General features: G+C 34.4%; 1 protein-coding gene across 1 annotated transcript in view; it reads right to left on the bottom strand.

Annotated features, from left to right (window-relative positions):
• LOC141537283 (endochitinase-like) overlaps positions 1–27,693 on the bottom strand; it is a 235,377-nt gene that overhangs the window by 166,408 nt on the left and 41,276 nt on the right. Inside the window, exon 3 of the mRNA XM_074258174.1 lies at positions 1,955–2,293. Within this exon, the coding sequence (XP_074114275.1) occupies positions 1,955–2,293 (339 nt within the window). The remainder of the gene's footprint in view (positions 1–1,954; positions 2,294–27,693) is intronic.

Raw genomic sequence — 27,693 nt, 5'->3', positions numbered from 1 at the left:
GATAGCGGAGCAGCAGAATTTATTCTCTATGTATTATTATTATCATAATTATTACTATTATTATTAACATTGTTATTACTATTATGATCATTATTAATACCGGAGTGTATTTAATATACTAAAGATGTTTTTTTGTTGTTTTTTTTGTATTTTGTTTGAAAATAATTATCATTTATTATAATGTTTATTCAACATCACGAATTATTTTTGGTTTAATGAAAAGGTTTATTTAGTTTTAAATATTTGACTGAGATTTATTATTATTTGAAAATGTGCGCGAATTTTTGAGTACGCCACCGCGGCGAGAGGTGGCGAAGAATTTCGCCGCTTATTCGTTTGCAGTAAAAACCGACGAGCTAATATAAGCGAAACTGCGTGGCGATAATTTTTGTTCTTTTAAAGAACAAAAATTTATTTTACCTGAAAGAAAGATTTAATTAAAATCTACGAACAGATTCAAAATATCTGAATAATTATTTTGTTATTTATTTTCATTGTGGAATTAACTTTTTACTAAGTCCCAGAAATGAAATTAGTATGGGAAATTATTTTGGTAAAAATTATTATTTGGCAAATGTTATTTCTTTCTAAGTCCCGAACGACTTTCGTATGGAATTGATTTTGTGTGAAATTTATTGTAATCTGTTGAAATTGATGGATGAATTTGATATTTGATCAGATTTAAATAGTTGAAAAATCTGAAGTTTGACGACGAGCGATAGATTGCGATAATTTTCCAAGATCTTTCACTCGTAGAGAAAGGTCTAGGAAATGACAAAAGCGATTTTGATTGACGGAAAAATTAACCAAGTTTCCCAGTGGTTATAACCTTCCTAGTAGAAGACCATTTACCAGGAAGGAACCAAAGAACTCCTACCTCGTCTCCGACCAGGAACCAGTTTCTGACTTGTCCATTGGGGGAAATTTGGCCACCTCGTAGGGCCGGAAAGGGTTGCTTTCCAAGCACCCAGACGGGACTAGGGGCAAGTAGGGCCGGGGAGGGTTGCTTTACAAACACCCAAACAGGACTAAGCGAAAATAGGGCCGTAATTTAGGGTGTACTTCTTTATAAAGGTAGTAGACAGAGTTTGGCCACCAGGTGGCACCAAAATACGAAAAACAAGCGGTGTGTGCGGGTTATGTTCGAATAATGTTTAATTTTGTCATAAAGTTTGTATGTATTATCATCTTAAGTTTTGATATTTGTTGTTTTCAATAAAAGTAAATAGTATATCAATTATATTCAGGCTCAAATTTCATCTATAAATTATATAAACCATCTCCGAAAAGGCCCTGGACTCCGGCGAGATTTCATTCGAGCTAGGGGATATAGATATTTGGGTAAGTCTTGACCAAATCACCAACGGTTAAGATTCACTCCTTTTGGAAACCGGAAAAATACCCGTTACACAACAATCGCCTAGAAAGTTAAAGATAAATTCCAAGAACTTCGAAAAATTCTCTTTAACGACTAGTCATTGCTTTTTCGAAAAAAAATGGTTCCTTTTTGTTACATGAATATGAAAATGCCACAAAAAAGGGTTTTTAGTGATTTTTTGGAAAATCAAGTGTTGGATCGAAATTATTGAGTAAACCACTAATGTTAAGTGTGACTTTTACAGTTAAATATATCCACAAAAACCTTACAAAGAACGGAATTAATCTAGCCAGCCGTTTTTTTGTTTCACTCGATCGAATTCTTGAAAAAATCAAGGGATTACGTTTTTTGCTCTGAAAAGCTCATAGATTTTCGAAATGAGAAAAAAAATATTTTCCTGGGCATTTTTCAAATAGTTGTTCCAAACAGTGCTTAAATTTTCGGAAAAAAATTATTTTCAGGAATAAGAAATTTTCTTCGAAAAAAAAAAATTGGCGATAAACCATATCTTGTTAATAGTGGACATTAATTCTTTGCTTTCAAGAAAGTTCTATTAGGAATTGGATACAGACTCACCGATTATACTTCGAATAAATACGTCACGTCGCTCTTTACTACTAACAAGGGCACTGTATTTCCTCCCTCCTTCACCCCATCCACCAATGGCGATCTCTGTTTGCAAGCCAGGGAACTTTTTCTTTAAATCGACAAAATTAAAAAATCCATTTTGTTTCACGTCAATGTCAGGATCTAAGATGAAATATTCCCAAGTGACGTTACTTATACCGATGAATGAATAAATTACATGAGTACAGAGATCACCGCGGATATTAGCGATTCCGTAACTACCAAGTCCAGGTCTATGAATTGCCCAATTGCTAAAATAGCAAACGATTCTAGCTGTCTGTTGTAATACTGAAATCAAACAAAAATTATAAGTTAATTATTTTATTGATGGTAAGAAATACATGATATATTCAGCTACGTTCGTGAGATCATAGATTCTCTGTTATAAAGTTAGATTTTTATGCCAATACCGTTTGTCTAGTAATATTTTGTTTTAGTGGAGAAAACAAAAATTTTTCATGTTTATTATTTAATTGAGATTTTTGTTTCTAAATAATTGGCTTCATGCAATCTCAAATGTACATTACACGAATTTTCGTAAGCTGGGAATTTCACGCACCTATTGAAGTTTCAAATCAGACATACATTGGAAATTCATTATCAGTCAAGAATGGCTTTGGAAAAGTATAGATGTTCGAAAACACCGTAATTTTAAACTATGTCTCTCTGTTTACATGGATATTAATACAAAAGAGACAGTATAGATCATAGATTAGTTGGTTCTACGTCATATAATCCTAGGTTATTATATCCGTGACAATAAATCCGCAACAATATCTCCGCGCGACAATATATCCGCGACGTAATATCCTTAAGCAAAAAATCTGCGACGTTATATCCACAAATTATCGAATGCAGATATAATGTCGCGGATTATTATTATTATTATTATTATTATTATGTTATTAAATGCTCAGGGGGGTTATCCCCGGAGTCCGATTCTCCGAGGGCCCAGCCTGAGCTCCATCCGTTACTGCTGGACCACTCCGCACAACAAGGCGGTTAGTGATCACAGCAGGCCAAAGTCATTTCCCTTAAGAGACGGAGAGAACCAAGTAAAACAGCCTTCTGCATCCTAACGGCCAAGAACTCAGCTTTTGATGAGCAAGCTGGAACTTTGGCAAGTGAGGAAACAAAAGACTGTTTCATCCCTCCTAGGACGCCAACAATCAGGACGACAAGCTTGATAGGTAACCTGGGTAAAGTTTGCCAATTTCAAACAGGAGATCCTGATATATTTGTCTTTTGTGCTCTTCTTTGGCTGAGATGTTGTATTCAGCCGGGGCCGAGAACTCAATGACATAAATGTCACGAGTGGCCTTGTCGAAGAGCACAATATCAGGTTTGTTGTGATCTATCCGCCGGGTTTTATTATTATTATTATTATTATTATTATTATTATTATTATTATTATTATTATTATTATTATTATTTTGTTATTAAATGCTCAGGGGGGTTATCCCCGGAGTCCGATTCTCCGAGGGCCCAGCCTGAGCTCCATCCGTTACTGCTGGACCACTCCGCACAACAAGGCGGTTAGTGATCACAGCAGGCCAAAGTCATTTCCCTTAAGAGACGGAGAGAACCAAGTAAAACAGCCTTCTGCATCCTAACTGCCAAGAACTCAGCTTTTGATGAGCAAGCTGGAACTTTGGCAAGTGAGGATACAAAAGACTGTTTCATCCCTCCTAGGACGCCAACAATCAGGACGACAAGCTTGACACGGTAACCTGGGTAAAGTTTGCCAATTTCAAACAGGAGATCCTGATATATTTGTCTTTTGTGCTCTTCTTTGGCTGAGATGTTGTATTCAGCCGGGGCCGAGAACTCAATGACATAAATGTCACGAGTGGCCTTGTCGAAGAGCACAATATCAGGTTTGTTGTGATCTATCCGCCGGGTTGTTGCAAATGGCATGTTCCAATAAATTTTGCAACTGTCATTCTCAACAACCTGGGGAATATCTCCTGGCAAATAAGGCAGCACTGGTGTCACGTCAATACCGTAGCAATGACGAAGATAGTAGTACAGTACTCTCAGGGCAGCATTGTGACGCTGGATATATGCACCTCTCGCCAGCACTGGACATGCCGACAAAAGGTGCATAAGCGTCTCCGGATGTTGTCTACACCTCCTACAGGACGTGTCCGGAAGCTGCACCTGGAGCACCTTGCTACGGTACTCAAGAGTGTTAATGACACCATCTTGGCAGGCAAATATGAACCCTTCAGTCTCGGACATCAGGCCCGCTGACTTTAAGAAGGAAAACGTCAGCTGGATGGACAAGCCATGATCACGCACGTGTTTAAAGAACACGCTGTGCATGGACTTGTCCATCAGTTCGCCAAGGAGTAGTTTTTCCTCGGCGTTCCTGATGACGCTCTTAAATTCCTCCTTTCGGAGTTCCATAAGAGCGTTTATTTCTCCAAGACCAAGGGTTCTTGCCGCATATATTGCTGCCTTATACAAGAATGACCCCTTATGCGCATTTTCATGTTTATGTACAATTTGCATAAGAAAGTCATCCTCGTCTGCAGTGAAATTGACAACTTCGTGTGTTAAACCATGGACCAAACGGTCGTGAAGCCGCTCCAAACTCTGCAAACCTCTCCCACCGATGGACCGGGAGAGGTATAATCTGGCGACTGATGAATTGGGGTGCATGCTCCGATTCTTATTAATGATCTTACGGGTTTTGATGTCGAGATCTCGTAAATCCTTTCGGGTCCATTTCAGGACACCGAAAGAGTATAGTAAGACTGGGACAGCGAGCATGTTAGTAGCTGAGACTTTGTTTTTGCCGGAAAGTTCGGAGGACCAAATTTTCCGGAGTCTCCTAACATACTCGCTCTGGAGAGTTGTTCGGACTTCAGAGACCGCATGCATGCGGTGCTCTTCCATTCCTAGATATCTATACAACTCCCCGGCGTCTAATTGGCTTAAGACGCTCCCATCCACTAATTCGACATCATCACCAGTATCAGAGCACTTACCCCTCGCCAGATGTACGACCGCACACTTGTCCAACCCAAAAGACATTCCGACATCTCGTGTGTACTCTGCTACGATGTTGAGGGCCGCTTGTAGATGATCTTTATCAGCGCTATACAGTTTCAGATCATCCATGTAAAGCAGATGGGTAATCGAATAGTTTCGATCACCCGGAGGCCCCACAGAGTACCCATGAGTTTTACGGAGAACAACAGATATAGGCAGCAGTGAAATGCAAAACAGCAGAGGGCTCAAGGAATCGCCTTGGAAGACCCCTCGTTTGTACTCTACAACTCCGGTTACGTGCAATGCGTTTCCACTTCCAATGTGAAATCGCGTTCGCCAGAGCTGCATTGTACGCCGAATACATTCCACTATTTCGGGATTGACTCCCAGGCATTTGAGTAGATATAAAATCAACTCATGTGGAGTTGAGTCAAATGCCTTGCGATAGTCAATCCAAGCCATTGACAGGTTGCGTTGATAGTAGATCGCATCTTGTAAGACGCATCGATCCACTATCAGGTTCTCCTTGCAACCTGACAGGCCTCTTTACTGCCACGTTGTTCATATATCTGTTGCCATACAGGCTCTATCTGCTGCAAGATACGGTTATTTAAAATTTTTGTAAAAATTTTATAAACCGCATTCAAGCAGGTGATAGGCCTGAAATTCTTAGGGTCAGACAAGTCACCTTTTTTAGGTATCAGTACGGTTCGCCCTTCTACAAGCCAGTCCGGAATCGGATCGTCAGCTCTAATGTATGATGTAAATATGCGGGCCAGATGGAGGTGGGTAGAAGTAAACTTCTTCCACCAAAAGACATTAATGCCGTCTGGTCCCGGGGCAGCCCAATTTTTGCTGCCATTTAGAGCTGAACGAACTTCATCCACACTGACTGCAGGGCTCTCTTCATCAGCATTCTGTCGACGGTGTTCCCGACAGAATACTTTGAAGTCGTGCAGAGCTGGAGTGTTGGCGTTCACGTTTGGTTGATCTCCATACAACTCAGTCCAAAAGCTTCCACCCGCTCAGGTGTTGGATAATTCCCGGTAACATCGGTCTTTGGTGTCAGAAACCGTGAAGGGCTGGATCGAAACAACGAGTTGTCGACCAACCGCTTCAGCCTTTTCTCTAATGACTTTTTAGCAGCCACTAGAGCCCGCAATTTATTAAGAGACTCTTCCTTGATGACATGAAGAGTACTCTTGTTCAGTGTGTGATGACGCCACCGAAGTTCAGCAGCAATGCGCCGAATTCGGGGCGTGTATGTTGTTTGAGTTGTGTCGTACTCAATCACACACTGAATGCGGGAGACCTGTTTCCGGGACATGTCAATTTTCAAGCCAAGTTGTGAGATGCGCTGTTTCAACCTTGCCTCGATCGAGAGACATTGTCTCTCTCTCGGAAAAGCCGAAACTGCTGCACCATACACAACCTGGCTCACAGTGAGCAGGGTGGAATCCTCCAGGATGTTTGCACGGAGATCTTCGTTTACCGCGTCAAGCTGTTGTTGGGAGTAAGTTATCTTTTTAGATATACTTACTTGCCGTCCTACAAAGGGATTGTTGTTGTCCAAGGAGGAACGGCGTCGCTCTTGGTGTAGTTGCGCCGGAAAGGAAAGTCTATTAGACTGCCTTCTGTCCGGCACAAGCGATCATCATCATCGATTCTTGATCGAGCGTCAATAGATATTTTACTTTGTAGTCAATCTGAGCACTCAAGGTCAAAACAACGGACTGGCAAATGTCCCTTTAAAGAACGCAACCTTTTTCGATTTTTATGTTTAGATATTTTACAACCGAATTTATTGAAATTGATATTGGAATTATTTTACTTGAGTTAATTTATGTTATAAAGTATTAAGTTGCCAATTTTTCTTACAACGCGTTATATTAATTGATTGATTTAATCAACAGTAAATTAATTATTATAAATTAATTTAGACAATGATTTAAAATTGAGTTCTTAAACTTAATTATTGAGATTAATATAGTTCTGAAAATTAAAGCTTACGCTGCTGATGATTTTGTTAGTCAATTATTTTGAGAAAATTCAGCAAGAACTTATTGCCAATTAATTAAACGTCGAAATAGAATTGAATATTAAGCTGTTGTATCCGGTGTTGCTTGATATAAGCTAGGGTCTCCTTGTTCACGCTGCAAAGTGCAGTGCTTGCAAAATTTAGAACTGCTTCACTCATTACATATGCTACGCGGTTTAAACGCCGCCACGTCTTACTAAAATTTACCTTCCTGACCAATCAGAAAATCAGACTCCCTTTCGGAGTCGCGATTTACCAAGTCTTTCAGAACCCGGAGAAACAGCGGACCAAGTTCAGTTCAGTTCAAATTATTGAAGCAAGAAGCAGTTATTATTGTTGAACCCTAGTAGATCCGATGACTCGATACGTATCGGCTTTAAATATCAATTTTCTGCCGATTACCCCTTTTGATCTCCTAAATTTATATTTTCTCCTTATGCGTCAGAGTGCCCTTGCGTTTGTATCAAGAACCCTGTTGTATTGAGTGGTACTGTTCCTTATCAAAATTTAATGTTATATTTTAACGGCGAGCATAGTGATTGTTTGCCGGAATCGCTACTCCGGTTCCGAACTCTTTATTTTGTTAGGACTAGAACTAAGTGAAATTGTTTATTTAGTACAATGTAATAGTGAAATCCCGAATTATTGACTGTTTTAGTTTTATTCGTGTGTGCCCAATTTCCTTTCAAAATCATTGGTGTGTGTCCAATCCCTTTTAAATTTACATTATATGTCCTTTCAACAATGCAAGAGCCCATCCGGGTTGTGTTCGCGAATTCACAAAATTAATAAATACCTTGCAGATTTCTGTAAGGAAAAATCAGCGTGTTGTGTTCGAGCTTTTTTATCTCTCGGGACTGCGCTATATATATTAATAAACATTGTCACGCGAATTTCATTCTTGTGTGCGTCCCTCTCTGCGTCTAGTGTTGGCAATAGATCCACACTCGGTTTGTCTCCAAAATTTGACTATTTTGTATTAAGTTGACTAACTTATTATTGTATTTCAGTTATTATTATTTATATTTGAGAATTTATATATTATTGATATAAGTTCTAAAGTATTAATTTGACATTTGTTCCAGGAAATTGTATTGGACTATTCGTAATTTTATTATTTCATTGTTTATATAGTTACTGCCGTAGGTCTTTGCCTCAGGTATTTAACCATATTATGAGCTTGTTTCAGTGTTTATCGCCAAGGTCCAACAACGGGTATCGGGACAGGTAACAAAGGAAACGCAAAAGCATAATATTGATTATTGGTAATAGATCATAGCCCTTACTCGCATGGGTGGTACCCTGTAATATCGGTCGTGAGTAGGACTAGTAAATTTTAGTAAACGGCTTGAGAGGCCCTCGTGATCGGACACGAGGCCTGATGGTTTTGGGTAAAAATAAAATCGGGAGACACACGGGAGCCCGCATAGTGTGAGGAGTGTAGATCTAGCGCCTTGGTTTGAGTCCCTTTTTGGTGAGTACTCACAAGTTGAGCTATATTATTATCCGCACGTCGCGTTGTCTCTTGGCTCGGATAAATTGTTATTAAAAGTTATTATTAATTGTCGAGTCGATCCCGTCGTTAGTAAGGGGGGTTGTAGTGAAATACCTGTCCCGGAAGCCACGCATTTGAGTCCTCGAATTTACCAGTATTGATTAAAATTTATAATTGTATTTTTGAGATAACCCGACTGAGGAATTCGGGTATATCTAAGTTTATTATTGTTAGATAAAATTTATATTTCACAGCCCAATATTATTATTTAGATAAAATTTCTATTTATCAATTAACGTGGTAGTAAAATAATCAAATAGTTTATTGAAAATCTAGACCAATTATTAATAATTATACGTGACATTATTATTATTATTTTGATTATACAGTCCATCCGGCTAAGGAACTCGGCTCTGGACTTAATTTTAAGTAATTTGTTTGAATAAATATTTGTTTATATCGTTGTTAATTTTTCGTGAGATATAAATTACTTTTTTTCCTTTTCTTTCCTAACACCTTTATATTATTTATTTTCCCCTGAATAACTACAGATCGGCCCTGAAAATAAAGAGTTTGTTATTTTACCCTGTTTGAACATTATGCTAGTTCATCACGTCTACAGGAAAATTAATTAAATATACTATTACACCAAGAAGATGCAATAACGGTAGACTAAACCGGGAGAAATGAAACAATTCAAATAAATGATATATATACAACAAAAGAAGAAAAAATGTGGAATTTGGATAAAAATCAAAGAAAAACATTCATCGAAACATATCAAGCGTATAAGAAAGCTCGCGATGAAAATAGAAGTAGGTGTTATCATTTGGCTGAATGTTTAGAATGGATGGAAGACACAGTAATAAAAGAAAAAAATTTAGTATCTCGCATTCAAACCATCGAGTGAATGCCGTTAGTCCAAAAGCAAAGATTTATAGAAGCGTTACAAGAAGAACTAAATTTACCAGAAAATGAAATAGGACACTGGGGAAACCCAATCACAGACTACATCGCCAGAGGAATACAACTGTTTGACAATTCAACATACCAGGAGGGACCAGAAAATCCAAGAAACAGAAGATCACGAATGTAAGACGATGTGATTGAAATTAATGAACTACGAAATGAAAGAGTTCAAAAATCATATTATCAGCTACCGAGGCATCAATATCAGTATTCGGAATGTCAAAACAGAGAGCAATGTGAAGGACATCAAGGTCAATATTTGTACGATTACGACACATATCAAATGCATGAACATCTACCAAGACAAGATACATGTGCAGATCAGTATAGAAATTCTGGATATTTACCAACACAACATGGTGCATACCAAGATCAATATCAAAATCCAAGATATCTCACAATACAGCAAAGTTTTTACTCAATAAATCAATCAAATATTAACAGAAACAACTTGAAAGTGATAGCAGATAAGATAAAATCAATGGAAACGCGGATTCGTGCAAAGGAACTCAAATACGAAGGAAACACAAGTCCGAGACAGTGGATACAAAACCTGACTGCAAAAGAAAAAATAACCAAGTACAAGAAAAAGAGGTAAGCGTTGTAATTGATGGTGTTAATAATAAGAAAGATTACAATTACAGAGAAAGCGCGATGTCAACAGAACGAGACAAAAGATCTGGATCAACCAGTTCACGGGATAGTAGAAAGTTGGTGAAGGATAACTACACGTGCTTAAACTGTGGAGTGAAAGGAGACCATTATATCAGGAATGGTACCGGTAAACGGGTTGATATCTGCGTACATTGATTCAGAGTCGACGTAACAGTAGATACGTGCGACTGTATTACACCAAAAAACTAGAAAAACGAGCGCAATGCATACAGGATGTTGTGCTCGTCCCACTCAAAGCTCTTGTGTACCAAGCACCAGTGCTTTGGTGGAGGGGAGGGTCATCCTGCCACCTTAACACAGATACAGAGAATAAGCTCATTATCACAGACGACACGAAATATCGTGTGAGTCGGAAGCCGGTGCAAGTAAGACAAAAAATAAAAATATTATTAACCAGGATTTGGAAAGAGTTAAACGTGTCAGCATGGAAAATATGTTTAACTTGAGTTTGAATAATTACGCTGAATCAGTGGAACAAGCACTCGTACCACGAGCAGCAAACAAAGTGAGTCAAAGTGAGTCAAACAAACATCACCAATAAATAATAATACCTAAGTAGGAACTCAGATGACCCCTTCACGACCAAGGTGAATATGGCATGTATGACAAATAACAGTATTGTAAGTAAACATTTTGTATGCATGGTCAAAATTAACAGTCAATCCTATAGAGCATTATTCGACTCAGGGGCCAGTAGGGTTACCAACTCAAAATTTTTTAAATCCAGAGACTGTTCCGCCCAGGGATAACTCTTCAACAAATATGTAGATTAAAAAAAAAAAAAAAGGTAATTTGTTCTGGATGGCTAAAAAATAACACATCAAAGTAATTAGATTATTAAATAAATAATTTAAACGTATAATAAATAAAAAATTTTGGAGTTTAACATTTTTTTTATTTGTTTGATGTCATATATCGATAGTTAAAGAATGTTATTGGTCAATATTGTTGTCAATTTATGGTAATATTAAAATTAAATTAGTTTTTTTTAATAAAATCATACTTAAAGCTTTTTTGAGTTGCTTCTAGCAACGATTACTGTTCAGGTTTACATATAAAGTCAAAAAATTCATCCCAGTTCATACTAACATTAATTTTTATACATAGCTCAGCTTTAACCATGTCAACACTCAAGTTATTACGCTCGTCAGTCCATAAATTGTTCATCAACGAAAATATTCTTTCTACAAATGCATTACTAATGGATATTGATAAAACTTTACTGACAATTTTAAACAATTCAGTTATTTCGGTGCACTGAAATAATTCTACCCATTTTTTATCTATAGATTTATCGTTATTAATAACTTTTTCACGGACTTGATTCACAGCACTGACTTCGTCATATAAACTATCTTCATTTACATTAATTAATAGGTTTTGAGACAATTCTAAGATTTTATTATAGATTAAATCCTGTTTTAAATCTAAAATACTAAAATATCGATACGGACTACCTTCATAAACAAAATATTTATCCAGATAATCTATAGTTCTTTGGTAAACTTGATCAGCTTCCGCATCGAATTTTTTTTGTCGAGAATCGGTTGAATATTTTAAAGCTTGTTTTACTTTTGCACCATAGAAACTATCATTTAATCGAGTCTGTAATTTATTCTTCAAGTTTTCCATTGTATTATGAAAATCTATACTAGTCAGACTTTTAGTTTCGAGTATTAAAATTGACTAATTTAAAATATTCATATACTGATGTACAAAATTAATATAAATTTCAGGAAGTGGTAGTTCAGCTGTCAAATTTTCAGTACTCTCATCTTCATTATCAATAAACACCCAAATTACAGCTTCACACTCAGTTTTTCCTATCGAAATGAAATATGCTTTGATAGCAGGCCAATCTATAACTAATTGATCGATGCATTTAAATAAAGATGACCATCTTGTTGATATGTGACGCATTACTTTTCGATATTCCAAATCGAATTCCTCAAAAAACGTTTTTAAATGATCATCTTTCTTAGCACTGCAAGCGCATTGAGCGTGAATTTTTCAAACCAAAGTTTCAACATCGTATGACAATACTTTGCAAGCATTACACCCAGTATTATGTTTTACCTGGCAGCAGCAGTTGGCTTTCATAATACCTGGAGATGCTCCTAATAACTTTTGATACACGGAATTATGTACACCATAATTGACATTAGTATTATCTGAACATGCGGAAACAAGCAAAATGTCCAAATCGTATTATCCAAGCAGCTTCGGATATTAGTGTAAATATCGCAAGATTCTTGTTTAACATCTTCAAAGAAATCTAATAATTTATTTTGTCCGCCACTTTTTCTTGTGAAGTATTGAATAGCAATGGGAAACAGTTTTTGATTTTCATTGTTCGAAACATCACTTGCAATTGAAAAATATAAGGGATCTTGATTAAGAGGCTTGATATCGTTTATCACAATTTCAATTGACTTTGGAGATAACACGTTTTTAATGATAGCTTCAGCCTTAGTTCTACCATAACGAATCTCTTGGCTAACCATTGAATCATTAAACATTTTTGAATTCAGCTTAATTCCACAATCAGTACTTGCCCGTGTAAAAAACAATTGTCATAAAGTTGTCATAAAAGAGTCATAAGCTTATGATCCTAAACGTGACACAATTCAGGACACTTTTATGACAACTATATGACACCAAGCCGAAATAAAATTTGGATATTCGACAAATATTGTTGCACTTACTAAAAAAAAAAATGTAAAAAGTACGTTTATGACAATTTTAGGAAATTTTAATGAGAATTTTAGGACGTCTTCATGAATTTTATGAGAATTATTGGACATTTTTATGAATTTCACGATACTTTTATGACAACTTTAGGACAATTTTATGAGACTTTTATGACAACTTTAGGACTACTTTATGACACTTTTATGCCAACTATAGGACAATTTGATGACTCTTTTATGAAAATTTTAGGAAACTTCTATGAATATTAAGATAATTTTATGACTGTATTATGATAATTTTATGACTGTATTATGATAATTTTATGACCACTTTATGAAAATTTTATGACAATTTTATGACTACCTTATGACACTTCTATGACAACTCTAGGACAATTTTATGACTACTTTATAAAAGTTTTTTAGAATTGTTATGACAGTGTCATAATATTGTCCTAGAGTTGTCATAAAAGTGTCATAAGGTAGTCATAAAGTAGTCATTAAATTATTAATATAGTTACGTACATTTTTTTGTGACAGAAAAACAAAACTGTATTTTTTCATAAAAGTAAAAAAATCCGGAGATTATTTTTGTAAACTTGAGTCCGGAGAAAACAGTATTTTTCTGGAGTCTCCGGACTAAAACTGGAGAGTTGGTAACCCTAGGGGCCAGTAGAAACTTTATAACACTGAAAATTGCAGATTCAGTACCGACTGAAATTAAAAAATTAAAATTTAACCGAGGTAAAAATTCTTTTATTTTAGCAGATAATTCTTCAATTGAAAGTCTAGCTACGGTATATATTAAATTTGACATTGACAAGATAGAGGTGAGCTCGTGATTCGGAGTATTCAACCAAATGCCGGACGACATTATATTTGGGATGAATTTAAGACCAGGGGATAATCCAGGCCAGCAATAGCAAGTGGAGTTCCACCAGTGATGGAACGGAAGAAACTGTTTCCAAGACAAGATCCACTGATATTAAAACGTGGAGGATGTGTATAGACTATAGACCGTTAAATAAAATCATGAAAATGGTTAATTACCCGATGAGAAGAATCAACACTTCGCTGGAGGTAATTAGAAGAGGTACTTAACGCAGTATCATTGACTGTACGAACGCGTATTACCAGATTCCTATCGAGCCAGAATACCGTCAATATACGGCTTTTGCTGTAGAAGAGATGGGTTTATTTGAATTTATCAGGATGCCTTTTGGACTATCAACAGCTCCAGGGACATTTCAGCGAAAGATGGATCTGTTAATACAAATCATGAAAAGAACATTACGCTAGCGCAATTTACCAGGACATTGGATTAATTTTGTACATCCATAAATGGATGTACAAAACACTTAGTGTTTTTGAGCTTATACCGGAGCTTTCCGTCAACTTGGGAGAGAAGTCTTACGTAAATTAAGTTGATGGGGTCTTGAGAAAGACCGTTTGTTTGAGAAGTCCTGAGAAGAACTGATTATTGAATGGCCTTGAAAAAAACCGTGGTAGTTTTCTAGTGTGGCTGAGTGAGCCTAGGATGACTTGTAAGTCACTCGTGCTCAACTAAGAGTTGAGAAGTCGTTTGAGACAGCAAACTACTGAGGTTAGGCAAGGTAAGCCGGAGATGACTTGTGAGCCACTCTTATAGTTCTGAAAAGAACTGTTGAGATTAGAGCTCTGAGAAGAGCTGTTTAGACTTTAGCTCTTAAAAGAGCTATTAGGATAGTACTCGATCGTAGTTGTCGTTGAGACTGACTTAGCGTAGCCGATATGGTCCGAGTTGGCCAGGTACTTGAGTCGAGGATAGACAAGCCTTGCACGCTTGCTATCCGAAGTACTGCACTATAGGTGGTAAGCCTTGCTCGCTTACTGTAGATTCTTAAGTTGTTTCTTCTTCTTCTTCTTTCTCGCTCGGTGGTTTGAAGTGGACTGTGTGTTCAGCTCTCCTCTCTGCCTTTTTTAAACGGTCTGGTGATTTGAGAGGGGATTGAATTGTATGACTGCATTGGCTCGCTAGCTCCGATGGATTGAGTGGGGGGATCGAAGGTAGCGGCTCAATTACAACGTAGAATTTTTTCCCCACTATAACTGGCTCTCTCGTCATGGTCCGTGCGATTGTTAGTATCTAATGAATATCTTGAGGGTTTTTTCAACAGAACGTGATTGTAAAAGTAGTATTGTGATTGATTTAATTATCAAAAGTTAATCCAAGGTATTAAGACCTTTTGTTTTAAATAGTTATTGTTATATTATTAAGACCGTGACTATAACTTACTGAGGAATTTTAATCCATCTAATATTTTAATAGAATTAAAATTAGCAATCGGAATTTGAGAATTGTAATAGTTAGTTCAAGGTTATTTAGAAATTCATTATAAATTTGGAATTATCGTTTTACTAATTACTAATGATTGAAGAATTAATTTAGAATATTTAATTAAAATTAATTACTGTCAATTTTGTTAAAAATAAAATTTATAAAATAAAAATCAAATAAAGTAAAATCAGTAGTGTTAGTGTGAGACAAGTGTGGGTTATGTGTGAGTTTCAGAGTATCTAGGTCTACGTTTGGTCACTGGGCTGTTACTGCTGTAGCTGGAGCGGGTTATGAGAGTGTGTTGTAGAACATCTAGGTCTACGTTTGGTCACTGGGCTGTTTTCTGTAGTAAAGTGTGTATAAGCTGCAGGAGTATCTAGGTCTACGTTTGGTCACTGGGCTGTAACTCCTGTGAGCCGAGTCAACGATCCCGGTATATGATTGGTCTCTGTGCGGGTGATTATAGGTTTAGTTAAACGGGTAGACGCCGAAAGGGGCCCATCACGTGTAGACGCCGAAAGGGGCTCGTCGAGAATAAGTTAGAAATCGACGGGTAGACGCAGAAAGGGGCTCGTCGAGAATAAGAAAATTGTTAAGTGTGGTTAGTGTGTGAGTGAATGAATTTTGATAACTTGTTTTAAGTCAAAACACTGTAAAGTTTTCTTTTTATTGTTAATAAATATCGATCGATCTTGTTAATTAAATATTTATTATTCAGCAGCACCTTCCACCACTCTCTCTACCCTAAGATAAGATTTCTCAGCTCTGGACCGTACCAGGAACCGTGATTAAAAATCCTGGTGGCGCCCTAATAATTATATTGGTTGTTAGTTTTGTTTAATTATTTATAAAATTGATTAGGGGCCAACCTGAGCAGGTAAAATTATTACAACTAGAACCCAATATTGACTTATTAATTGGTACGGAGGTATTTATTAAAAATAAACAATTAAGCAGATAGGCTGATGGGTTTCCTAGTAAGCTTGTTCGAGCCAGGAGGGGGCTATATTTCATTCACAGTTTTTATTCAAACAGTTAAATCAGATTAGCTGACGAAGGTAATAACATTATAGGCATTTACAGTATTTCAGACCTTAAAATACCAAGGAGATCCATGAGACAAGTAGGTTCAACTGGTGACAGTCAATAATTAATTATCAAACTGATTGTTAATGTTAATATTTAAAAAAAAAAACCAACACTAATGCATGGGCTAATAATTGAAATATCTTTACAGTATGAACCAGCTGAGAGCCTATTCTCATCACCAGCGACATATTTAGGTTTTGAGATACCAGTAACGCCTGAAATTCAGCTATTATCAGGCTTTCATCGAGCAGCTTCAATGTCCAACGTGCTAATATACTAGAAGCCCAGTTCAGTGATTATTGTACCAGAAGTATCAGTGGAAATCATAGTATAACTCCCATCAACCAGTGTATCATCAGAACTGATAAAATGTCAACAAGTCACTGGAAAAAGTGTTCGGATAACTGACACCAATTTACGAGATGTAATATCCAACGACGAATGGCGAGAAGCGATGGAAGAAGCTGCAATGAGTCTATCACCCAGGAGTCAGCATACAGTTGCAACGCTGACACCTGGGTGACACCGATGCCAGAGCCAGGGTGCCAGAAATGTAAAGCAAGTGACCACAGCTACACTTGCTGCCCAAATGAGCTGAAAGAAACCTGTTATTGTATCAACTACAGGCGTTTGGGCCACACAATTAACACGTACCCATATCAATGTTGGAATACTGAGAGATACCAAGCCATGAGGGGTTATTGCAAACGCTGCTCCACCCAATTTCGATTTATCGATGATTCTCGCAAGGAATGCTGCAGACGAGGAGAGTGGATCAAGGAGGCAAAACCTAATCCTTCAACTATAAATGAGGATGAATCAGCATTGGAAATGTGATAGTTTAACCAACGTGCTTATTATCGATAGTTGCGTTAAATTATTACTAAGTTTCTCAAAGAAGTTTTTTTATTTTTTCATTTTTAACTTTCCGCTAAAAATCTCAGATTTTCAGAAATCGGAAAGTTATTGTTCTCACCCCGTTTTTCAAAAATCGAGTTTTCATCAGATCTCGACGTTTGAAGGTCACAGGAAGCTTCCCTGACTACCCCCGCGATGTTGTCACTATGTCACTGTGTGTGTGTGTGTGTGTGTGTGTGTGTGTGTGTGTGTGTGTGTGTGTGTGTGTGTGTGTGTGTGTGTGTGTGTGTGTGTGTGTGTGTGTGTGTGTGTGTGTGTGTGTGTGTGTGTGTGTGTGTGTGTGTGTGTGTGTGTGTGTGTGTGTGTGTGTGTGTGTGTGTGTGTGTGTGTGTGTGTGTGTGTGTGACTATGTAAATCGTTTATAACTTTTAAACGACTAAACCGATCGGAACGAACTAAACGGTGTTCTAAAGAGTTCCCTCGAACTTAGATTTCCTGAGAATATGAACTGATTCGGACCGATAGATTTTAAGAAATCTTGAAAAATCTCAAAAAAAATAAGAAAAAAATCATTTTTGAAAGTGGTTTTTTTGAAATATCTTTTGAATGGCTCTATCGATCAACTTGAAAAACTAATCCGCCCTTACGCTTGAAAAACCCCGCCAATCGCCGCTAATTCGGTCAAAATCGGTTGATTCGTTCGAGAGATATCGTGAACGAAAGAAAATCGAAAAAAGTGTTTTTTTGACGTAACTTCGTTATTTCTTCTTGGATTGTTTTTGACGATATGAATTTATTTTTAGAGCTTAAAAAATCACGTCGATCGCTGCCAAAAACGTAGGAATCGGTTGATTAGTTCGAATGATATCGTCAATCAAAGATTTGAAAACAAGTGTTTTTTTAAAATCACTCCGACATTTTTTGGAATAACTGTAAAACGGCTGCAAGGGTCAAGCCGGTCAAAATTGGTCAATTCGTTCAAGAAATATCATGAACAAAAAAAACCAAAAAAAGTGTTTTTTTGGAATTACTCCAAATTTCCTAGTTTTATCAATTCAAACTTGAAGATTCATCATGAAACTAAAAAAATTGCGTCAAATTTTACCACCCGCAAGAAAATCGGTTGATTTATTGATAAGTTAGTGCGGTTTGAAAATTTAAAGAATATTGTTCTATGATACTTCTATCAGTCTTTTAAGCTCGAAGAGCTCAAAATAATAGAAATTGTATTTTTGAGCTCGACGAGCTCAAAAACATCAGTAGTGCAGTTTTATGCACCTAGGAATGGAATTAGCGGGAAGTTGCACGGATGGCCTTCAGGGTCTACCGTATTCCTAATTTATTTTTTCTTAATTATATCGAAAATCTTGTTGGAAATGGTGAAAAAAAATACTGTGAAAGTTAGAGCTCTTAATATTAATATTAAAAGGTGCCGCAACGTAAATTTCAATTTCCCATTTAAATAACATGGGAGCGATGTACTTTTGAATTTTGGAATTTTTTAACTCTCGCTAGAAATAATAATTCAAATAGACCAATACAGTTTTTTGTAGAAAATTTAACGCTCTACAGAAAAAGGATTCTTACAATTTTTTGATATATTCATTTTTTCAGAAGTTATTCAACGTTAAAGTTGGATTAGTTCAAAATTTATACATTTTTCTTATTTTCCGACGCAACCATCAACTTTATAGGAAAATTTCATATGACATTTTTTGTAGAAAATTCAATTTCCTATAATTTATTCCTTGACAAGTTTTTGATATTTCTTATCGATCGTACGTTACCTGCAAAAAACTAAAAATTTTTCTAAATAAATGCCATTTTACTGCTTGAAATTAAATATTTGATTTAAATAAATAGATTTTTAACCTAAAAATGTATTATTTATAAAAATTCAATTAATCTTTGAGTAAAAGTTTCTTTTTTTTTTTTACAAACAATACTGATTTATATAATTTGACTCTTGGAAATCATTTCAAGGTCAAGACAACCAATTCTCGAACGCAAACAAAGACATTTTTTGTATATATTTAATATGACTCTACTTTCCATATCAATTACATATCCTTTTGTTCGCCCCCCTCTACCTATATTTTATAAGATTCAATGCTGGTGTTTTTCCAAGAATTAGCTAATTGGCGAGCTTTTTTGATTAGAGTAATACTTTTTTATTGTTAAGCATTCAATGTTGCGAGTGACGTGTACTAGTGAAGACGTATTCACAGTTTTTGGACGTGTTTTTTCAATTATTCTTTTTCACTATTTTTTTTTTTCACTTTCTTATAAATATATTATTATTACATTTTGTGAATTATTTATTCTAAGACCAGTTTTGTATTATCTTTTACTTGTATTACGCGTTAAGTTACTTTTGGTTTATGTTATTTGTTCTTTATTATATGTTTTGTGTTATTGTTAACAATTTTCCAATTAGATTCGATATCTTATTCATTTATTTGATATCAACAATGGATAAAGAAATTTATTTAATTGGATTTCTCACAGATAGTATTGTTGGGCGTAAACTTCCAAATTTTAAGGAAGCTTTGTCTTTGTTTGTTTACTATCACAAAGTTTTACAGTGTGATATTGAAAAAAGTGCTTTCTCGACAGAAAACAAAGTTGAAGAACAATGGAAGAAATTCGGAATCCCAGTTTGTGTTACTCAAAATTCCTTCAATAAGCTTTTAGGAATGTTTAAAAAATGGAAAAATTTACAACGTAGTTTCCGTCGCAAAAAAACTCCTACTCAAATTAAAAATGAAGATGCTTTCAAAATTAAGCTGATAGAGATTTTTGACATGCTCACAAGCATGCACTAAAAAATATTAGTGAAAATCAGAGGGAATTGTTGAAAGCACAAAGATCGCCAGATCGACGGGGTTTTTTCGATGAAAATCCTTAAAACTTAAATGAAAGTTGTGATGAAATGATGGAACTAGGCGATGAAAGTATGTATTAAATTTAAATATAAGATAACAAATTTATATTGACGAACTTTTCGAGTTTTGAATTAAATTTTTCATTATTTTGATGATTTATTAATTAGATATTAATCATTAACAAATAGAGTTAAACGACTGCCCAATATCAAAACGCAGTGACAGATTAATTTTCTGACCCGTCTTTTGCTGGGATTGTTGCAATTTTGACTGTTCCACATTGAAAATTTCATGGTTTCTTCATACAAATTTTATCATGTATACATCACCTCTGTATGAATCCAATTTTCATTGATTTGTAATGTAAATTTCTTTTTTCTAATGAAAATTTTCAGAAATCTTAGAAGTGTTAGTTACTGTGTTTTCAAATTGAGCAGTCGTAAATATTGAAAATTTTTTTTAGTCCAGATAAAACTTATTTCTTAGTGAATTTTTTCATACATTAATGCAATTACTTTTTATAAATTTAGATCCATTTCTTAGAAAAATTAAAAGGTCAAAGTCTAATTTCAAATTTTTTTAACAAGTTTTCAAAATGATTTTATGAAATGATTTATCGAAATCATCCAAAGCTATTGTCATTGTTTTATGTTAATTCTCGGCAAATGTTGAAAGTTTCTCGATAATTACTATTTTTAATTAATTTTTCCTTCTTTTTATAAAAAACATCGACATTTTTTATGTATTCTTAAATTATTCAAAAGAAAGTTTCTCTTCGATTTTGCATCTTTTTTAAAATTTGAATAACAAATTTTTTTAAGTTGAGCTTATTTTGCAAACCTACGTTTCGAAAAATGTTGAAGATTTTGGTTGAACCCCAAAATTGAAAATAAAACTACACCATCGATATAATAAAATTTGCAATGTTATGATAAATTCCAGATTCTGAAGTGCTTTCAGGTACTTGTGCCGTTACACCAGCAAGTCAAGGTCTACCGTTTTCGCAATCAACGATAAGTCATACGATAAGTCATACGGCAGCTATTTCTGATTTTGAAACTGAACTTTTATTGTCAGTAGAAACTTCAAAAATTAATATTATCCCTTGTGGAAATAATTCTCTGAAAAAACTTTTGAAAAGTCTTTATAACTCTGAATAAGACTTTTCAATAGTCTTCACATCCCTAACTAAGTAAAGGAAAGACTTAATAAGTCTTCAAAACTCTGCAAAACTCTTAAAAAGTTAAATTTTCCCTGCAATTTCGGACTTTCTCAAAGAGTTATTAAGACTTGATAAGACTTACCACACGCCACCTATTAGAATCTAAGAACACTCAAAAGTTCTAACTGTAAATTCGTTAACTAAAATATGTTTAGTATCAATTAATTCCAGCAGACAGCGTGTGGATAGAAAATTCTTTCCTACCTCGAAAATTGACTTAAATATTTGATAGTCCAAATTAAATACCGATTGGAGATTTACTCTTTTAGTAGTATCTGTTTCCAACATCGAGTGCACTACATTTGCTGTTGATGTTTTAACTTACTCAACTGTGACTGATTCGATGACTATCAAAGTATTTTCGTGATGAAAATATTACTTAAAAAAAATTTTTTTTTAAACATGCATTAATTCTTTCTTTATAGTTTTATTTTCAATTTTCTCTAATTCTGATAAGTAATTTTTTTGAAAAGAAATATTCTCTTCTTTTCCTGTAAAACTAAATAAGTCTTATCAAGTCTTAATAACTCTCTGAGAAAGTCCAAAATTGCAGGAAAAATTTAACTTTTTAAGAATTTTTCAGAGTTTTGAAGACTTATTAAGTCTTTCCTTTACTTAGTTAGGGATGTGAAGACTTTCGGAAAGTCTTATTCAGAGTTATAAAGACTTTTCAAGAGTTTTTTCAGAGATTTATTTCCACAAGGGATGACACCTGAACTTGTCGCTGCGTTAGATCGCGCAAATATAAGTAGCAGAAACGCTACTTATATCTTAGCTGCGGCTTTGAAGGATGTTGGAGTTGATCTTGAAAATATTAATTTGAGCTATAGCACTATACATCGAAAGCGGATATTATTAAGAGAAGATATTGCTAAAGAATTAAAAGAAAATTTGAAATTAAACGATAACTACGTTGTTCATTGGGATGGTAAAATCCTCAGTGACATTGTTGGATCTGATTCCGTCGATAGACTACCCGTTGTTCTTACATCATCAGGTGAAGAACCATTGCTTGGAGTTCCAAAAATGATTTTTGGAACTGGAATCGATCAAGCATCGGCTGTTTATTCAACACTTAACGATTGGGGTGTTAGTCGTTATGTAAAAGCAATGTGCTTTGACACCGCCGCTACAAATATAGGTAAATCTTTCTAATAATCTTAAAATATCAATTCCTTAAATTGATCCTTTTCAGATTCAAATGAAACTCCTTTGAAATAGAAACAAATCTTAGTAAATTTTAAAGTACATTTTTTTAATTTTTTAGAATTTTTTCAAATTTATTTTCACTCTAAAAAATTTTTGTATAATGCTATTTGTTATTTTTTCAAAACGATTTTATCTTGCTGATATTTAATTTGTTGGCTTATAAAAATGTTATGTCCGTAGGCGTTAAAAATGCGGTAGCGAAGTTACGGTGGAGGATCGGACTAACTTTTAAGAATACACAACGAGGGGTTTTAATTCTCGTTGTTAAATTATTTGTTGTCGGAGCTTTCGAGAGATGAAATACCACGCCTTTTGAAGAGACTGAGAATTTTTGTAGAGATTTGATTTTCTTAGATTTAATAGATTATTTTTCACTTACCTTTAGATGGCTTGTTCCTTACTGATCCGGGCCTTGAAGGGCAGCTGGAAGCGCTCTCGAGTCTGGATGTTGAATTTGAGGGCCAGGAATGGATGATTAAGGGTTGCTTTCTCAGTAAAGAACGACTCGAGATTCGTGTAGTTTATTTTTATTAGAACAGCAGCAATCGGGATGTTACATTTTCACGATAATTTTATTTAGCACTTATGAACTAATTATTTAAATTTTACGCTTTAATTTTCGGTTAACGTCTTTCCAGTTTCCCGCAGGAAAAAGTGCGTAACTGACCGAATAATAATGAAACTTAATGGATTCAAACCGATGTAAATGCGGAGCAAATTAAACGGTTAATCCCTTATATTAACGAACTTATCTATTTTACATCTGCCGGATGACCGAGACCCGCTTGAACTAAGTGCGGCGCAAATTAGAACAAAAGCCCTTACAGACGGCGGCCCGCTTTAACTAAGTGCAGTGCAAATTAATTAAAAGACCTGAATTTAATTTTATCACGTTCGCCGTATTAACGGGGACCCGCTTGATCTAAGTACCGTGCAAATTAAACCAAAAGCCTCTACGAACGTGGGCCAGTTAACAAAGATACTTGAATTGAATTAGTTAAAAGACGTTGGGCGGTGGTTGCCGCCTGTTTTAAAAGTTCCCGCTGCTTAGCTTGCAGAAATCCCCATCGGTCAGTCGGCAGTCGCAACGATATTAATTTTAAGGGGGTTTTCGCGCATAGGTGGGTCTTATATCTAAAGCGGGAATTTTAAATAAAAAGAAAAATTTTCGGGCGGACATAAAAAATAAATCAGAAATAGCAATTTTTTCAAAAACAAAAAATTTATGGTTTCTTCAACAATTGCTTATAATATTATTCTCATACTCACATCTGCCTTTTTTATACTGCTTTGCAATAAAAAAATATCTTTTAGACGAAAGGATGATCTTGCTGCAGAGAATTAATTTTTCAAAATTTTTCTTTACTAATGCGGAAGAAAATTTTTTCTAAAAAAAAACTAACAAGTTTTCAACTCGAAATTTGAATTTCTGGTGAAACGGTTCATTTTTACGAAAACCTTTTTTTACATTGAGAAGGTTTTGTTTTATAAAAGGATCACTCTCAAAAAAAATATTAATTTTTTCAGCTATGAATTCAAATCGTTAAGAATTTTCAAACAGTCAATTTCTTGAAACAAGATTGTTCTTGTTTCTCAAAGTAATTTTTTTTACATTGTATTAAATGAGATATTAAATCAAATTTCAGTACAATCTCACAAAAAATTGCTTAAGCAGTGCCCATTTTTGAAAATTTCGATTGAACCCAAATTGCCGTCTTCCATTTTTATTGTGGTATCTGTAAAAATAGATCATCACAGAAGGCTTACTTACACAGAAAGAAAAATTTTTAGGGTGAAGAATCGAATTTGATTGGCCCAATAAAATATTTACAAAAGCTATAATTAAAATATCCTGGGTGAAATAAAAATTTCTTGAGCCATGAAAATTTTATTGTTTCAAGAAAATTTTTCCATCGCTTCAAAAAATTTAAGTCTTAAAACAACTTTTTTGCTTCAATTTAACTTTTTTTTCTGTGTATTAAGAAATAAGAATTCTGAATGATGTTTCTGTTGTTTAATTAAATTTTTTTCAAAAAGTTTAAAATTAAAAAATTAGTTTATTTCACAACTCATTATGCGAAGCATGAGAGTGAACTTTTCGTTTAAAAAATTTTTGTCTCTCTAATTTTGGTTTTATGACATAATTTTTTTATAGGTGTTTATCATGGTGCTGGTGTTGAATTAGAGAAGGCTTTAGGCCGTGAGTTAATTTGGCTACCATGTCGTCACCATATATTCGAAATCATTTTGAAGAGTGTTTTCGAAGTATATTGGCCCATTCAATCAGGTCCAGATGTGCAATTCTTTAATAGATTTAAAGTTTCTTGGGATGCAATTAACAAACTGAACTACAAGAGTGGTATAGAAGATAATATACTTGCTACCGTTTTGATGGATTAAACTAATGATTTATTAGTTTTTATAGAAAATTACATGCAGGTATGGTTTAAGCTCATTTCAATACTTCTCTAAAGGTAGTTCAACCATCGACTTTTTCAGCTTAGCGACATCAGCAATTTAAATATTCTGCTTGTTCTTCATACGTTTGAATTATCGTTCAGTTAAAATATCGTGATTGATAAGTCTGCTGTTTAATTGTCGCGGCATCATAAATCTCTACTTAACAAAACGATTAAAACGAATCAAGTTTTAAAATTGATAGAATTCTTTTAAATCATTTAAATTTTTCAAAATACTTTCTTTTGTAGGCATTTCGAATGTTCAAAATCAATTTTAATAATTTTTTTATTCTGAGAAACTTATAAAATTAACTATGGGTTACTCTTCTTATCCGTTCATTTTCATAGCATTCCGTTTGAAAACATACGACAATTTTCTTTATAAATTCTTCTAAGAATTCATCACCTTTAATCAAGTTATGGTATGAAATCTAATTTTTTTTTTTTTCAGAAATATCACCCAAGAAATGATTATAGAGAATTTTTGGAGCTCTCATTAATTTTTCTGGGAATAACTACCAAAGAAAATCTGTCGTTCAAGCGCCCAGGACCTATGAGTCACGCTCGTTGGATGGCTAAGGCCATTTATTGTCTGAAAATATTTATTTTCAGAGACGCGTTCAAGCTCAGTGCTCGTGAAAAAAATGGTCTTCGAAAAGTTTGCTTATTTATTATTACGAATTATATAAAAGCGTGGTTTTCTTCGCCTTTTGCTATTCTGGCTCCAAATCCCGACCTTACTTTTTTGCAAAAATTCATTCAATATGAAACCGTTAATTCTAAAATTTCAAAAGCTGCTACTGCAAAAATGATAAATCATCTGTGATATTTAACAGATAAGCTAGCTATAATTTCCTTGTTCGACGATGAAGTAGAAGTTGAAGTGAAGAAAAAAAATGGTTGTAAATATGAAGTATCGAAAAGAAAAGAAAGTTAAGGCAAGGAAATTCGAAGTTGAAAACGATGATTTGAATGCACTCTTAGACAAAGATATAAGCGACTTTGTGTCGGTAGATTCTGTGTCTATCTTCAAAGCTTTCGATTTACCTTCCGACTTCGTTGATAAAGATATAAATTCTTGGGCTAGTGATGAAAGTTTTAAAGAATGTGCGCAATTTTTTACGAAATTAATGGCAGTCAATGATGTTGCGGAGCGTGGTGCAGCGTTGATTGAACAATACAATAAGTTTTTCACGAAAAATGAAGACCAATTACAATACTTATTGCTAGTTATAAGTGAATACAGAAAAAAACTGCCCAATTGTAGTAAAAATATTTTAGTCTAACGATATATATTACTGTCATTATAATAAATAATACATTTTTAGGTTAAAAATCTATTTATTTAAATGAAATATTTAATTTCAAGCAGTAAAATGGCATTTATTTAGAAAAATTTTTAGTTTTTTGTAGGTAACGTACGATCGATAAGAAATATCAAAAACTTGTCAAGCAAAAAATTATAGGAAATTGAATTTTCTACAAAAAATGTCTTATGAAATTTTCCTATAAAGTTGATGGTTGCATCTGAAAATAAGAAAAATGTATAAATTTTGAACTAATCCAACTTTAACGTTGAATAACTTCTGAAAAAATGAATATATCAAAAAATTGTAAGAATCCTTTTCTGTAGAGCGTTAAATTTCCTACAAAAAACTGTATTGGTCTATTTGAATTATTATTTCTAGCGAGAGTTAAAAAATTCCAAAATTCAAAAGTACATCGTTCCCATGTTATTTAAATGGGAAATTGAAATTTACGTTGCGGCACCTTTTGATATTAATATTAAGAGCTCTAACTTTCGCAGTATTTTTTTTCACCATTTCCAACAAGATTTTCGATATAATTAAGAAAAAAAAAAATTCATCGATTTTTTTGAAACAGTCTAATATAGACTATTCAATCCAGATCGTTCTATAGAAGATGAAGTTTTGCATATAAACAACGAGATTTGAATAGAATATTATATACAGCAACTTACTGCTGGATCTATTACTCATTACGTCTCAAACATCCAATCTAGCTCATTGTCGCGAACAAATTTACTTTGATGTTGAAATAGGAGTAGGTTGCTCTGGAAATTTCGATATCTTCCCAAATTATAAGCTGTTTTTAAAGCGATTTGCAATATTGAACTCAGTTCTTGAAGTTGAAAAAAATTATTTTTAATTTTTGAAGTTATTATTGAAGTTATTATTATTAGAGAAGAGATTTTTGAGATGATTTTCAACACAAAAATTCTTCGGTACAATTATCATCTGAAAGAATAGCAAAAACATTTATAAAGCAATTCAAAAATCGTTAACAAGAATATCTTTTTGAAAGTACGTGAGTATTGAAATTCTTCGAGATCTATCGGAATGAATCGTTCTGAATTCTCTCAGTCTAACTTTGGGTTCATCCTTTAGAATGCCGCAAACCACGTTTTAATCGGTCTAACTATTTTAAAAGTATAAGAGCTACACACATACTCGAACATAAATACATACATACAACCATAGTGACATTATCGTCAAATAATCTAAACAGTTTCTTAGAGCCTCAAAACATGAAAATATGATGTAAATTCGATCTTAACGGTAGCGTTGAATGCAAACAGTTTTTGACATTCGATGTAATCCTGCAAATAATGGATTTAGGTATATGTCTGAACTGATGCAATCAAATCGATTTAGAAATGTCATAGAAATAAAATTTTCACAAATGAAAATATTTTCAATTTTTTTTAACTGCTCAATCAATTAATAACAAAACTTAATCAGTTTTTAAGCCCTCGAGATAACGT

This window comes from Cotesia typhae, unplaced genomic scaffold (genome assembly GCF_013202065.1).
Source record: "Cotesia typhae breed Kobodo isofemale line unplaced genomic scaffold, CoteBio_Ctyphae scaffold_70, whole genome shotgun sequence".
In the NCBI taxonomy this organism is placed as follows: Eukaryota; Metazoa; Arthropoda; class Insecta; order Hymenoptera; family Braconidae; genus Cotesia; species Cotesia typhae.
The sequence above is the reverse complement of the archived record's forward strand: the minus strand, read 5'-3'. Positions and strand labels throughout refer to the sequence as shown.